This window comes from Typopeltis vanoorti, chromosome 1 (genome assembly GCF_054136105.1).
Source record: "Typopeltis vanoorti isolate ZY-2024b chromosome 1, IOZ_Tvanoo_1.0, whole genome shotgun sequence".
Classification (NCBI taxonomy): Eukaryota; Metazoa; Arthropoda; class Arachnida; order Uropygi; family Thelyphonidae; genus Typopeltis; species Typopeltis vanoorti.
The window spans coordinates 172470819-172488357 of NC_143549.1; the positions used below are offsets into that span (position 1 = coordinate 172470819).

The 17539-nt window shown below is 37.0% G+C and overlaps 1 protein-coding gene across 1 annotated transcript in view; it reads left to right on the forward strand.

Annotated features, from left to right (window-relative positions):
* The window catches only part of Dhc93AB (Dynein heavy chain at 93AB), a 1274973-nt gene that overhangs the window by 460663 nt on the left and 796771 nt on the right, over positions 1 to 17539 (forward strand). Inside the window, exon 22 of the mRNA XM_090403805.1 lies at positions 13804 to 14036. Within this exon, the coding sequence (XP_090259931.1) occupies positions 13804 to 14036 (233 nt within the window). The remainder of the gene's footprint in view (positions 1 to 13803; positions 14037 to 17539) is intronic.

Genomic DNA, 17539 nt, shown 5'->3' on the forward strand with positions numbered 1-17539 from the left:
ATGGTTTTTGGAAGATGTTTATGTAATTATGAACTTCAGGTGATACTGCTTGGGACCACAGTACATCCCATTTACTCGTTATACTGTTATTCTGGCTAAGAAGATTATGGGTGGTTTTTATGGCAGGTCTTCTGGATTTTAGTCTATTAGATAAAGCATCTGGAATAAATTCATGTATTGGGAGGTTTTGGTTATTTAAAATTCTTTATATTCACAAAGCAAGGCTTCCTGTCATCACAGTTCCAGAGGAGCAATATAGCTCAAAGTGGAGAGCCATTGTAAGGGTGTACTCCTAATGCAACCCGTTATTAAACACAGAGTGAAGTTAAGTTAAGCATCTAGTTTATTGACATGGTAACTATTGAGCCAGACAGGAGCACCATACTCTGCTGCACTATAAACTAGACCTATGGCAGTGCACCGCAGAGTTGTGACACTTGAGCCTCATATAGTACCACAAAGTTTCTATGTTATTTCTGGTGCAAACTTTGGCAGTGATATGAATCATATGCTTTTTATATGACAGAGTTCTATCCAGAGTTATTCCCAGATATTTAATTGTCAGATTAAACGAAATTAATCAGCATATATCTCTGGTTTTTGATTTACAAGTCTATCATTGAGGTGAAAGCAAGAACATTTGGTTTTACCAGAATTTGGTGTTAATTTCCATTTTTTATAGAACTGCCATAAAGCCGACAGATCATTTGTCAATATTTCTTCTGTTCTTTTTATAGACTTGTCGCTGATCGCCAAAGCTAGATCATCTGCATAAGCAAACTTCTTGCTGGCTGTTTCAGGAATATCTGCAATGTAAAGGCTGAAAAGCACTTGTGCAAGCACCAAGCCCTGAGGTAATCCATTCTTAAGCACTCCTATTTACTGATGCTTCCTCCGGTGACTACCCTGAAATATCGATCACGCAGTAAGTTGTTTAGGAGATGATCCAATATTTTACATTGGATGACCTTAAGAAATTTATATATGAGTCCCTCCCTCCAAACACTATCATAAGCCGCTGTTAAGGCAATAAAGACTGCAGTAGTCTTCAGGCCTCTTTTAAATCCTGCTTCAATGTACTTTGTTAAGCTGAGAACTTGATCTGTGCAGCTGCGATCTCTTCTGAACACTGCTTGTTCTATTGGAACACATTTCAAAATTTTATCACTGAGCCTATTCAATATTAGTCTCTCCAACAATTTGTAGGTTGCACTTAAAAGATCTTTGGGGCAATAGCTTTCAGTTCTGTCTGCTAGCTTACTGGTTTTAACACAGCAATGATTTTTGTCCTTTTAATTTCTTTAAGAACACAGCCACTTTCAAGAATATCATTAAAGAACTTAATCAGCCACAATCTTGCATGAGGTCCACAGTGCATCAGGAATTCATTATGAATATTGTCAAATCCAGGAGCCTTCCCCATTTTTATATTTTGAAGCACCAAGGATATTTCCTCACAGGGAAAAGGCAAAGAGAATTGTTGATTCTTTTAAGTTACAGAGCCTTTAGTTCGTTTTACCTCTTTAGTATGTTCTTTATCTATCAGAGCTCTAGAAAGAAATAATATGAGCAGCTATCTGATAGCTGCTCGTATTGTCCAGGCACGTATTCTTTTCGGTAGCCTCGAGGAATGTGTATTTTTGCCACCGCTATAACTGCTCCAGCGAACCGTGTATAGTTTTTGTAAGTTGGGCGAATTCCTCTAAGGCATGCATGTAGATTCGCAGTAAAGTTCCCAGTCAGCTTTTTGGAAATTCCATCTTGGTCTAGGAAATGATGTTATCACTGGAATTTGGGCTCCTAATTCCATAAAGATGGGACGGTGCTGGCTATTTGGAAAACCCTCAAGAATACGTCTGAAAGTCAGTAGAAGCTGATTTTCACTATCAATAGAGACAAATGTCAAATCTGGGTAATAATCCTGATTCCAGGCTCTTGATTTAAAGGTGTCTTTTTCCTTGGCATCAAAAACCAACTGAAGTTGGTGTTGATCTGCTCATTCAGCTAATATTTCCCCGTTTTGATTATTCCAATCGTATTTCCAAGAAGTATGATGACTGATGAAGTCCCCAGAGTACACCATTGGGTAGGATTATGTCTGTAGAACATCATTTGGCCAAACAGTTGCAGGTGGTTTATATACATTCACAATCGTAATGTGAATTAATGTGATCCGCTATTTTAACAGCGATCTTATGGATTTCGTCATCAGTAGAAGAAGATATCAGCACAGCATTCTCAATACCATTTTGGACATATGTTATGTTGCTGTAGCTATGACTGTAAGTAATCCCGAGAATGTCATAGCCAGGGATTATTGCTCTAGATTTAACTTGATCTTCAGTTTTGATATGTGATTCTTGAATGAGAAATAGATCGACGTTTTTTTTCTCGTAGAAGTTTAAAAAGACATTGACATTTTGATGCACTAATACCCTAAAGATTTAACTGGCAGGTATTGATATAATGTCCAATATTCCTTGTCAGCAGGTTCAAAGAAGAACCGTTGTGAAGCTTTTGAGTTTCCATATGTAAATATGGTCAGGAGATTGCCGAATTGCTCAGTGGTCTGGCCTCTAGTTGCTCTAGCCCTTTAGCATGACCCAGGGTGCAGCACGAGAAGGCGAGCTAGAATTGCACCCTTTTATAAATGATAAAATGATAAAAAATTTTTTATCATTTATAATGACAAAAAGTGACTAATGGCTATCCTGTAAAGTGACCAACAGCTGTACAGTAATTTACAATGCTTTGCTTTACTATGACCCATTCAAATGATACTCTACAGTAATGACCTTTGCTTGTTTATACAACTCTGCATCTGCTCATGTGATGTCTTCAGTGACATGATGCTACATTAATCACCAATGCACAGTATTCATAAATTCAATTTATGTTCAACATTGTCGCTTGCCACATCCCTCTGTTTTGGTATTTCACTGTGAATTATAAACTGTTACTAACTATTATTTTTTTTATTGTTGTTAATAATGGTAGATAAAATTCAAAGTAAGAGTTCTGTTACTTACACTGAAAAGAAGAAGCCACATAAACCTAACATTACATGATAAGATTAAAATGATTAAGCTTAGCTATGTAGTGTATATTACAAAAAATACCTAGTGCTATTGTTAGTACAGTTGTTACAGAGAAAGATAAAGTCTGTAGTGAAGTGAAAAGTGCTGCACTAGTTAATATTACAGTAGTCCATAGTGTTCTCTTATGTCCTCCCCCAAGTAGACATATCCTCAGTTATTATTACAGTTAAAACCCTGTTTTTACTGTAATAATACATTTTACGTCATTTTACGTTGGTCCCGTCATTCTTACAATATATTGTTTTCCCGTCATTAACAACTTGATATGGACATTATTTCCCGTCGATTTGCATTTTTTTTCTCGGGTGACAATACAGATTTTCGAAATCGATTTCTGTGGAAATCTGCGTATTTCTGTTCCCAGATGGTGATGCTTTTGGCTGTAGTTTCGTTTCTGCCATAATGGTGACCTGCACGCTTGCAGCAATAATGTAGTGATGAGCAATACCGTGATTTTTCAATCACAGTATGAATTGACATTGCAGAATTTCTGCTACGTAATTTAGCGCGTGAAAGTTCCTTTCAAGTTGCATTCTGTCTTTTTTCTCCATGTTAATAACATGGAGAAAAAAGACAGAAAATGTATTTCAGTAGAAGAAAAGATGGCAATTCTGTGACATGTAGATTGGCATGCCGGAATACGTGTGCATTTAGCAAAAGATCTTGGACTCTCCGTGTCCACTTTGAACACGATAGTAAAAAACAGGTCAAGCATTGAACTCAATGGAAAGCAATCTGGTGCTATGTTAAAAAAAAAAAAAACAATCAACAATTAAAGATTTTTTTTAAATAGATAAATGTAAGTAATTGTAAATTCATTTATTTTCTGTTATTAAATTTTGTAATGTAATAAACTCACATACTAGCAGTAAGTCATCTTTTAGCCTTTTTAAAATGTTTTTTTACATTTCCTGCTGTTTACACTTTTTTCTATCAGTCTCCTGAAAAGTGTGAAAAAGGGGCTTTACTGTATTATTATTATTATTATTATTATTATTATTATTACTACTACAGGTATCTCCATGGAGTCAGTAGACTCATCGCTGGAGATCCAAACTAGCAAAACAATATCATATCTCTTCTTGAATTCATTTACAGACGATGAACTCACAACTGAGTCAGGCAATGAATTCCACTCATTCACCACCCTCCAGGTGAAAAACCTCGTTCTCACACCCTTGTTAACCACATATTTCCTTAATTTCCAGGGATGACCTCTTGTTCTTCTATCACTATCACACAGCTGAAACATTTACCCTGCATCAATCTTATAAAAACCTTTTAGTAACTTAAATGTTTCTATCATATCCCCTCTTCTCCATCTATCAACCAACCTCTGTAATCCATAAGCTCTCAATCTATCTATGTAGGAAGCATTTTTTACAACACTCACCAACTTAGTCACTCTCCTCTAAACCCTCCTCATCTCCAAGGAATCCAGGTGACAAGACCTGAGCACAGTAATCCAAATGTGGAAGTATCAACGCTTTATAAAGCCGAATAATAACGTCTTTATCTCTGGATGTTAGTGTGTTCCTCGATAACCAAGTAATCCTATGTGCAATCTTGGACACCTTGGCAATGTGTCCACTGAACTTCATCTCCCTATCCACCAACACCCCTAAGTCCCTAGCCTTATCAATCTCTTGGAGTACCGTTCCATCAATGTAGTACAGTACTGGTAATCTTTTAATCCCAAAATTATTATTATTATTATTATTCAGGCCTCCATAGAGTCGAAAGGCTCATCGTGGGAGGTCCTTCCTAAGAACATAAAGTCTGTCAAGACTCATCAAGAGGGAGATCCCCCCTAAGAAACACAAAGTCTATCATACCACTCCTTAAACTCATTGACCGTTCTCGCTCTCACCACTCCATCAGGCAATGCATTCCATGGTTCAACCACCCTCCACGCAAAGAAACCACTCCTTACCCTCTTGCTCACAGTTTCCTTTCGTAACTTCCAGGGATGGCCTTTTCTCATCACTCCTTCCCGCTGTTCAACCAAGTGAAAGAACTCCCCAGTGTCAACCCTGTAACCACCTCTCAACAGTTTAAAAGTCTCAATCATATCACCTCTCCTTCTATCCACCAAACTCTGCAGTCCACATTCCCTCAGCCGATCCTCGTAACTCTCCTTGTACAGTCCTGAAACCATCTTTGTCATCCGTCTTTGTATCCTTTCCACGGTTAATTTATCCCCTTCAAATCCTAGATTTGAAGGGGATAAATTAACTGTGGAAACTGATCAGAGACTTATACAACAGAATGATAACCCTCTTATTTCTGAAGGTCAGTGTCCTTCTCATAATTGCAGCAATCCTCTGTGTTACCTTCACCACCTTTGCAATATGTCCCCTAAACTTCAGGTTTCTATCAACCATCAACCCCAGATCTCTTGTCTCCTCTACTTCCTCCAGCATAACTCCTCCCATAGAGTATGCTGCATCCCATCGATGCTTCCAAAACCTCAAGACCTTACATTTTGCTGCATTAAACTCAGACCCCCATTCATTTGCCCATCTATCTAGCTTATTCAAATCCTTTTGCAGGGCTACCACATCTGCACTATTACTAATAATCCTTCCTAGCTTCGCATCATCCGCAAACAATTGAATATCACCTTGCAATCCACTGCAATGTCGTTGATATAAAGGTTAAACAATATAGGTCCTAGTACTGAGCCCTGTGGGACCCCACTTGTAACCCTCTGCCTCCTTGAAACTGCTCCACCATACACAACTCTCTGATACCTATCAGACAGCCAATCCTGAATCCAGTTGACCAATCTGACATCCAGACCCATGTGCTGCAACTTAAATATCAGCTTATCATGTGGCACCCTGTCAAATGCCTTTGCTAAGTCTAAGAAAATTGCAGTATATACCTTTCCCTCATCTAATGTTCTTGTAACTTTATTATAAAAGGCTAGCATATTGCTAAAACAAGAGCGCCCTTTCACAAATCCATGTTGACTCTCACAGATAACATTACCCTCATCTGCCCAATGTTGTATACGGTCCCTCGCTACTTTCTCCAAGATCTTAACAACTACTGATGACACACAGACTGGCCTATAATTAGACACAAAATGCATAACTCTTTTACACTTTTCGACATTGAACTGATATCCATTACATTTTGATCATTTTGCCAGCTTATTTAAATCATCCTGCAAATTCTCAACATCAGCTTGATTTTTTATTGCACTATAAAAACTTTGCATCATCAGCAAAGAACTGAATATCTCACTTTAACCCATTTCCTATATCATTTATGTACAAATTAAACAACAATGGCCCAAGCAAAAAGCCCTGAGCCGCACCACTGGTCACCTGCCTCATCCTTCACTCTGCTCCTCCATATACCACTTTTGGTATCTCTCCCTGAGCTATTCTCCTATCCATGTCACCAGTTTAATATCCATCCCCATCTGCTCCAATTTGCGCAAGTGTTCCATGTGGTATCCTATCCTAGAATAAATTGCTAAGGCAGGATCGACCTTTAACAAAACCATGTTCACCCCTATAGTGTATCATATCCTGATCCACCCATTTTTGAATTTTTTCTTTTACCAACTTTTCCAATACTTTTTTTTACCACCACTCCTGAGATGGTGATTGGTCTGTAATTAACTACCGCATTTTTAGAGCCACCTTTATGCAAAGGAACTACTTTGCCTTCCTTCCACTTTCCAGAGGACCATACCAGAGTTCAAACTTAAGTTAAATAAGCAAGTAAGAGGCATTGACAATTCCTTTGCACATTCACGCAACACCCCAGCTGATATTCTATCTAAACCTACAGCAGTGTTTGCATTTAAATTTTGCAATATACTAAGTACCTCTGATTTCTTAACTTCAGTTCTCACATTAGTTATTGCTACAGGTACAGAGATATCGTCACTTGGATGATAGACTTTTGAAAATTGATCACTCAGTAAGTCTACTATTACATCTGAATTTGTCACCTCGATACCATCAGCACCAACTAAAGTTATCCTTCCGAAGTCATTCTTCCTTTTACTTGCCATATAGCGGAAGAACTCTTTGGGATTACCCTTGATCTTCTTGGCTAAGGTCTTCTCATAATCTGATTTAGCTTTTCTTACTATGCTGGTAACCTACCTAGCTTGAACCTTGTACTGTCATGGGTATACTGATCGCGTTTCTCCCTGTAAATTCTCCATAATATTTTTTCTTTTTTTTTGCATATTAAGTTTGATACTACTGCTCATCCATCTAACGCCTGCTTGTTTGTCTTCCTGACCATGGGGACACAATCTGATATTGCCTTCCTCAGATGCCCACTGATTTTATCCCATGCACTGCTAACATCTTTCCCCTGCAATATGTTCTGCCATGGGATGGCTGCAAGCCCACTCCAAAGCTTGTTATAATTGCCTAACCTGCAGTTCCATGTATACCCCTTCTTAACAGAAAAATCCGCAAATTTTGCAAGCTCCCAAGTCAATACCACATGATTGCTCTCACTTCAAATTGCTCTCAATTTGAATTGGAGGTAATGAGGACATCTGAGGTAAAAAAAGGTAGTCTTTTGACCACCTTTTTAATATGTCCTCTAAACTTTAACACCCCCTATTCATTCACCCTCAAATCCCTGGCATTATCCATTTCCTGTAGTTTGGTTCCATCAATGTAGCACACAGCTTATGATCTCATTATTCCAAAATACGTTTTTACATGCTGCCAGTCTATTTAGTCATCTTGTGGGTTTTTACATGATCTTCATTGACTTTCACTCTTCCTAGCTTTGCATCATCAATTATCTCAATATTTCTTCATAAATGATTTTTAAGACATGTCACTGATATGAAAATTAAACAGCAGAGGACCACGTGCTGATCCCTGCCATACTTTGCTAGTCATTCATCTTCTCATGACCTCACAGACTTAGCCATCCCATATACCATTCGATATCTGTCCATCAGACATCCTCTTATCCAAGTCACCAGCTTTTCATTCATCCCTATACTCTGCATTCCATCTTTGCTTCCTGAATTTTAAAATATGACACTTTGCAACATGGAACTCATAATGCCAACCACTTACCCATTTAGCCAGAACATTCAATCCTCTTGCAAAGCCACGACTGCAAACAACTGAATATTACCATCCAAAAAATATCACTTCCAATATTATTAACATACAAGTTAAACAGCAATGGCCCCAAAATAGGTCCTTGGTGTACACTGCTAGTAACTTTCCTCTCCTGAGTTATTGTTCCTCCATACCAGGAGATGAAATAAATATCCAATGAATGAATCCCTTTTGATCCTTAGACAATTATTCCAGAGTGGAACAATATATTTTATTGTAAATATATTTCTATCCTGCTGAAACCATTGATGTTTAGGTTTTAGGATATCTGTCTTTGCCTGATTTATTCCAGGGGAGTGAAATTGGTTTTGCTTCAGTAAATCATTCCAGTTCAGAGCAAAAAAATTTCTCTCAGAAAATAATGCTCTCTGAACAAAACATATTTTATTAATATTAATATACGGTGTCTCCATGAAATCTGGAGGCTCATCGTGAGAGACCCAAACTAATATTATACACAGAAATCCTATCATACCTCTTCTTAAATTCATTCACTGTCAGGGAACTCACAGCTAATTCTGGCAATCCATTCCACTCATTCTCCATGCTCCATGCAAAAAATCTAGTCTGCACACACACACACACCTACTAGCTTACAGACCTTCCATCAGCTCTCTCTCTATATATTCTCTTCCACAACTTCCACAATGACCCTTGTTCTCTCCTAGTTCTCTGACTTTGTCATTTATTGAAAAATTTCCTTTGCATCATTTTTATAAAAATCCCTTTAATAACTTAAAAATGTCTGTCCCCTATCTTCCATATCCCCTATTTTCCACCTATCAACTACACTTTGTAATTCACACACCTTAAACTTGTCCACATAGGAAGCATTTCACAGTCCTCTCACCAGCTTAATCACTCATCTCTGAATAATCTCTACCACTTCTTCATTCACAAGAAACCCAAGTAGACAAATCTGTGCACAATATTCTGATGCAGCCAAATCATAGTGCATTTGCAATTTCTTATTCCATGGTACTGTTCCAAGCTGCTGTTTGAGTTTGTCATAATCACTAATTCTGTAGGTCAACATTCTTCTTAATTTAAATTTCATATACAAGTCAAGTGTACATCATTATTCTCTGTAATTAAAAGGTCTTTACTCACTCATACAGTTGCATTCTTGTATACATTCTCCCCACCCACCCCCAAATTCTGTATATATATATATATATATATATATATATATATATATATATATATATATATATAACAATTTGTAGTATTAACTCAGAATTGGGATATATATATATATAACAATTTGTAGTATTAACTCAGAATTGGGATATGTTCATATTTATATATGCTGACTATAACCGAGACTAGAATAACAATTAAATTTATTCAAAACACAACATGTTTCATTGGATTGTCTGACTTCTTCAGACATGGGAACATAGAAAGCAAATATCACTATAAAAATGACTGTTATAAAATTCAGTTAGCTTTGAACTGTAGCTACAGTCCATGTTGAAGTTCTATTGTTAGGCAGCTGCAGGCGTCTGATTTCACGAGTGTGCCAATATCAGATAGCAGAGCTGAAAGAGTCTGGTAGATTATAGCTAAGGTTATTATTTATGTGTCTAAGGAAATTGTTACAACACCATAACAATTTCCTTAGACTCGATGATGCAGCGCTCCACCTCGTCATGCCATGCATGAAGGTTTGAAGTTGTTGTCCAGTTTATCTCATGTTGATGGCCTTCATCATTTGTATTTACTGAAAACAGTACATGGCTTGACAGGGCACTTGCCCTAGTTCTTTTGTAGGCAATGTCCCTTTGGTGTTCTTCCAGATGTAGGAGGATGGATTTTTCAATAATAAATTTAGTTTAATCCTTTATTCAAGTGTGAGCAAACAAAGTTTGTGCCTGAAAATATCTTCAGGACTCAATATGGTGTTGTACTACCTTACTGGGGTAAGGTAGTTTTTGTACTACCTTACTGGAGTAAGGTAGTACAACACCGGGCAACTTGTAGCAAAGGTGGACCAAGCTAACAACACTCCTCTCCCAGTATCTCCCATAATGCAAAACACATCTCCTTGCGGATATTTATAATGTTATGCATTAAGGGATTGGCCACTACCCAGACTAGTTTCAACCTTTATTGAGGTCTCTTCAGTGGGAGCCAGGCCCAGAGGTGGAGATACCAGGCAGAAGCAATAGTGAGGTCATCTTTACCTATCGGAGTTGCCAAAAGGTGTGCCACCTTTTTTTTTTTTTATACTGGAGGAAGTAGGGGAGACGAGAGATCTGGGGTTGATGATTGATAGAAACCTGAAGTTTAGGGGACATATTGCAAAGGTGGTGAAGGTAACACAGAGGATTGCTGCTATTATGAGAAGGACACTGATCTGCAGAGATAAGAGGGTTATCATTCCGTTGTATAAGTCTCTGATCAGACCACACTTGGACTATTGTTCTCAGATTTGGTCCCCAGGATTTGAAGGGGATAAATTAACTGTGGAAAGGATACAAAGACGGATGACAAAGATGGTTTCAGGACTGTACAAGGATAGTTATGAGGATCGGCTGAGAGAATGTGGACTGCAGAGTTTGGTGGATAGAAGAAGGAGAGGTGATATGATTGAGACTTTTAAACTGTTGAGAGGTGGTTACAGGGTTGACACTGGGGAGTTCTTTCACTTGGTTGAACAGCGGGAAGGAGTGATGACAAGAGGCCATCCCTGGAAGTTACGAAAGGAAACTGTGAGCAAGAGGGTAAGGAGTGGTTTCTTTGTGTGGAGGGTGGTTGAGCCGTGGAATGCATTGCCTGATGGAGTTGTGGGAGCGAAAACGGTCAGTGAGTTTAAAGAGTGGTATGATAGACTTTGTGTTTCTCAGGGGGGGACCTCCCCTCGATGAGTCTTGACAGACTTTCTTTCTTAGGAAGGACCTCTCTCGATGAGTCTTTTGACTCCTTGGAGGCCTGAATAATAATAATTAAATTACTCTGGATTTAGCGAAAGATGTTGAAATTATAGTCTAATTATAGTCTGTTATATTCTAACCAAGTGAAAAATAAACTTTCAACCTCTTTTTCTAAATCCAGAGTAATTTAATAAAAAAGGTAGTGCACCTTTTGGCAACTCCGATAGGTAAAGGTGATCTTGCTATTGCTTCTGCCTGGTATCTCTGCCTCTGGGCCTGGCTCCCACTGAAGAGACCTCAATAATGGTCGAAACTAATCTTGGTAGTGGCCAATCCCTTAATGCATAACATTATACATATCCGCAAGGAGATGTGTTTTGCATTATGGGAGATACTGGGAGAGGAGTGTTGTTAGCTTGGTCCATCTTTGCTACGAGTTGCCTGGTGTTGTACTACCTTACCCCAGTAAGGTAGTACAACACCGTATTCAGTCCTGAAGATATTTTCAGGCACAAACTTTGTTTGCTCACACTTGGATAAAGGATTAAACTAAATTTATTATAGTCTAACCAAGTGAAAAATAAACTTTCAAGATGGATTTTTCAGTTTGGTCATAGTATTGCTTCCCGCAGTCACACTTGATTTAGTACACTCCTGGGAATTGTAGATGGTTGTGGGCTTGTTTGTATTTGCTTAAAATCGATCTCAGTTTAGGAAGAGTAGAGAAACAGGTTTTTATGTTGAACTTCCATAAAATTCTTCTTAGTTTCGTGGAGAGTGAGCTGATGTATGGTAAGGAGATATAATCTTTGGGGTTGTCTTGTGTGTTTCTGAGTTGTTTTGATGGCAGTGGTATAGATGCTTATTAATAGTTTTCAACAAGTAGCCATTACTTGTGAAGTTTCTTTGTAGATGTTGTAGTTCATTTTTTAGCTCTTCATTATCTGACAGTTTAGATCTTGCACGATGGTTGAGGTGATACCCACTTTCTTTGCAGGATAGTGATGTGAGGACTATGGCCAAACACTATTCAGTTTGGCCATAGTGAATACTATGGCCAAACTGAAAAATCCATTCTCCTACGTCTAGAAGAACACCAGAGGGACATTGCCTACAAAAGAAATAGAGCAAGTGCCCTGTCAAGCCAATTACAGTTTTCAGTAAACACAAATGATGAGGGCTGTTAACATGAGATAAACTGGACAACAACTTCAAACCTTCATATATGCCATGACGAGGTGGAGCTCCGCATCGTTGAGTCTAAGGAAATTGTTATGGACCCTCATCACATAAATAATAACCTTAGCTATAATCTACCGGACTCTTTCAGCACAGCTATCCGATATTGGCACACTCGTGAAATCAGAAGCATGCAGCTGCCTAACAATAGAACTTCAACACGGACTGTAGCTACAGTTCAAAGCTAACTGAATTTTATAATAGTCATTTTTATAGTGATAAGATGTTTCTTATAGTGTTTATTTGCTTTCTATGTTCCCACGCCTGAAGAAGTCAGCCAATCCGATGAAACATGTTGTGTTTTGAATAAATTTAATTGTTATTCTAGTCTTGGTTATAGTCAGTATATATAAATATGAATATATATGTGTGTGTGTGTGTGTGTGTGTGTGTGTGTGTGTGTGTGTGTGTGTGTGTGTGTGTGTGTGTGTGTGTAGAAAGTATTTTACCTTGGGTATAATAAATGTTAAAGATACCAAGCTATTTTAAACCTGGTTTTACTCCATTTCCCAAGTAAGCAAACAGACAATCAAGTTAAGTTTGTGCCTGCAAGTGTTGCAAGTCTAGCTGATCCTGTACGTAGTGCAAGATCAAGGCAACTCATGGTAAAAATATCTTTAATACATTAAAAATAGCTCTAATGCAAAGCATCATACATCTCCTCCAGGAGATGTGCTTTGCATTAAGGGTAAATATTAAGATTAGTGATCAGAGCTTATTCTATTTTTACCATGAGTTGCCTTGGTCTTGCACTACGTATGGGATCAGCTAGACTTGCAACACTTGCTGGCGCAAACTTGACTTTGTTTGTCTGTTTGCTTACTTGGGAAATGGAGTAAAACCAGGTTTAAAATAGCTTGGTATCTTTAACATATATATATATATATATATATATATATATATATATACACACACAGAATGTGTCTCATATTGGTACTCTTTTGGAACCTTTTGAACATTCTCTCCTTTCATCTATGAAGTTTCTCATGCTCATTAATGAATGCATTGCATAAAATCTCTCATATTAAATTTCGTAGACACTGTCTTGATTTCATTGTTCATCTCTGCTTATTCTCTTATGTACATAATGATCTATTTAAATATTGAGGGAATGAGAAGTAGATTTATTACTTCAATGATGAGGTATGAAAGCAGAATATACTGTTATAGAAAGTGGCATTTATGGAGACAGTGAGTAAATTAAGGAACGTTTTGATAGCTATAATGCTAGATAGATGGAATCTTCTCTCTTTCTCTCATAATGCCAGTAGGTATCATGATAATAATACTACCTGTAATATATAAAATTATAAAAGTATGTCAGGGTAAGAATTTCAATTATTTTAGTGAATTGGTGTTTTAACGTGAAAAGAAAAGCTTGCATTTTATCTCAAACTATGAATACTGAATTTAAATTTGTTAGATTTTTTTTTTAATACCATTTGATGATTTTGTAATAGGGCCAGTTAGTAATGAATGCCAATGTGGTCCTTGGAGATTTGCTAGACCTGAAACTACACAGCTTTGAAGATGAAGTGCATACTATAGTAGAAAAAGCAGAAAAAGAGATGGGAATGGAGAATGTTGTCAGAGAGCTTGACTCTACTTGGTCAAGAATGAAATTTCATCATGAAGTTCATCACACAGGATGTAAATTAATCAAAGTATCTGAAAATCTTATTATGAGATTAGAAGATAATCAGGTAAGAAAAACAATATGTTATAAAGTAATATTAGTTATGTTGAAAAAAAAGATAATGTTGTCAAAGAACTAGACTCTACTTGGTGAAGAATTAAATTTCACCTTGAAGTTCATCACACTGGATATAACTTAATCAAAGTATCAGAAAATCTTTTTATGAATTAGAATATAATCAGATAAGAAAAACAATATATTCTAAAATAACAATAGCAGTGTTTAATGCTATTTGGCTATTAATTAAATATAAGAAAGTTATTATTATCACAGGATCTCTGTGGAGTCAAAAGATGTATTTCAAGACAGACAAACCTGGAGAAAAAAGATGTTAGCTATGCATCTGGTAGTAGTCAGATTGAAAGGCAGCATCTTTAAGGAGAAGTTGCAGAAATAGAAAAAAGTTGTGGAGGATGTATAAAAAGGAGTAGCACTTTGCTATTCTGGGTAAACCTTCTTGTGAGTGGATTAGCAAAGAAAGCTAAAGCTAATTATGTGAGGAAGATAACCGATGAGGCCAAAGACAGTCCCGAAGAATTTTTTTGCTGTATATTTAATAAAATGAAGAATGGCTGTGGAAAGATAACTTTAACAATGGTGATGGCATGGAAATAACATAAGCAAAAGAAATTATTATTATTATTATTACGTGACACCTCCAGGGAGTCCAAAGGCTCATCGAGGGAGGGCACCTACTCTACAACTCGCTGTCTCCACCACTCAATCTGCCAACTATAATGAACTGCAACTGCACCAATGCCATCTACCGCCCACCACCACTAGTATTTTCATTGACAATCACCAACATCCATGCCCATGGCGGGATTCGAACCTGCAGCCTTTTGACTGGAGAGTGGATAAACTAACCACTCGGCCAACTAGGCTGACAAAAATATTATTATTATTATATGACATCTCTAGGAAGTCCAAAGACTCATCGAGGGAGGACATTTTCTCTACAACTCTTTCTCCACCACTCAATCCATCAACCACAACAAACCGCAATCTACCACCTACCACCTCTACCACCCTTTGCCACCACTTGTATTTTCACAGATAATCAAATAATTGAGTTACTGAGTGATCATTTTGCAAGGGTGTACCACCCAGATGGAAATACATTATGTTGACAAAAGGATTTGGACACATTGCATGCCATGCAAATTTAAGATCGCATGTAAATATTCAGTGAGTGTCTGCCTAAGTCTGGTAATAAAAGGTGAGATATGCTGCATGTTTTGCACTGTACTCATGTCAAGATGCCATGCCATGTTCAGCTGAACTTGCAGACTTCCAATGTGGAATGATAGTTGTGTGCTATTATTGGTCAGTTAACTTGAACTGACAGATTTCCAATGTGGGAAGATAGTTGTGTGTTATCAGTGGTCTTCCTCTCCATAACATTGCTACCTGTCTCAGTATATCGAAATCTACCATTACTTATGTCATTCGTAGGTGGAAAGTTGATGGTGCTACCACAGCAGGAAAATGCTCTGGGAAACAGAACTACATAGATTGAATTCTTTAGTCCGTGAATTTAAAAAAAATTGCTGGTAATCCAAACCTACATATTCATCAGGATCTCCCAACTCTTAATGTCAATAGATTGAAATCTCGTCATCCATCACTATGAGCAGCAGAAGAACTAGTGCTAAATAATTTTAATCCTTTATCAAAGTGGGAGGAAACATGGAAGGAAAATATGAAAGAACATTTGCATAACATCTTTAAAGGTGATCAAATCATTACAGAATCTGATCTACCTTGCAAAACCTGTACTAAATAGGATTCAGACAAACCGTAACCTATGTGGTGATACTCTCTATAAATGGAACAGACAATCATCTCCAGAATGTGATTGTGGTGCTCCATGACAGACTATGCAACATATTGTAAAAGAATGCACCTTCCATGCTTATCAGAATGACTGGAATGACTTTTTTACAAGCAGTTCCTGAAGCTGTGATCTGTATTATGAACTTAGATCTGAATTTATAATGATATATATATATGGGTTTTTTCTTGTTATAACATATTAAGACTTTTACTTTTAACTTTTATTTATTTTATTTTTATTTTAATTTTCCAACTCCTTGAATTAGATCCATGTTTTCCTTCAAAGTTGTTAACTTAAAATATTTTAAATTGTTCAATCCTGTTAATATATAATGACATCATGATTCTCCTTTTTAACATCATGTTTTTGCCATGATCTATGTATGTATGTATGTATGCTATAAAAATTCAGTTTCTAGTGTGGGCTTGTTAGTCTAAATTTCTTTATGAAATCATTAAATTTAGAGCTTAATATTATAACCAGCAAAGGAGAGATAATGGCAGCTTTGTTTTTGCAGGAATTTAATTTTGATTTCAGTCGTTTCATGATATGTGACGTGTGCTATATGTATTTTTTCAATTAAGTAGATAAATTATGGATATTTAAAGTGGATGGAAGGAGGATATGTGCAAAGTGTGATCTGAATGAGGACTTGATGAGTGGTAACTGAAAGTGTTAGTAGAGAGAATGCCATGAGGAGGATGAGTGCTCATCTGATAGAAAAAAGGGACAGTGTAAACGAGCAGCAAAAGAATGTTAAAAAAGTTTTGAAAAAGTAAATAAGAAATCTAATGAACTTAACAATTGATGGTAAGAAAGACAAAAGCAATGTAAATATAGCAAAAGTTGAAAAATAGAGTAAAATTAAAGGTAAGGTGGTGAATGGCATTGACAGCAAACAAGAGTGTATGGCTAGCAATAAAATTGAGAGAGTGAATGAGAGCAAAAATGTGACAAAAGATTCAAAAGTTGAGTTGGTTAAGATGAGGCAAGAGATGAAATGGATGTGGAATGTTGGTAAGAGAATTCGAGATATTTATGGAAGAGTGAAAATGATGAAAACGAATAATATTGGTATAAAAGAGCCATACAAAAGACCTGCGAGTGGCATTGTATGGTGATTCAATTATTAAAGGTGTGCTGGATGAGAGGATGCACAAAGTTTGTTTTACTGGAAGTAGAATGAATAGAACAATTGAGGCTTTGGATATGAAAAGTAAGTGAGCAAAAGAGTTGTTGGTAGTTGTAATAGGGACAAATGACTCAGCTAGGAAAAAGAAACACGTAAGATTAGATATCAGGAGGTTGTTGAGAAGGATAAAATATAATAATGTGATAGTAAAGGTGGTCAGTAAGTTGTCCAGGTATAAGAGTGTTGAAATTAGGCAGAGAGAAAAGATTGTGAATGATATGTTAGCAGAAATGTGTGAGGAGAAAGGAGTGCAGTTTGTTAATGTGCAGAATAAGAGTGATGGACTCTATTTCAATGGTTTTGGTGTGAGTCATTTGTTGAGACTGCTGCTGGAAGGGAGAAATGAGTGTAGAGAATGAATCTGATCAAGCAAGAAGTGATGTGATGAGAAAGGAGAGAGAGAGGTTGAAATGGTGGTTATGAATGAAGAAGCATGTCACATGAGTATAGAGAATGAGAGAACAAGTGTGCAGGACAAACA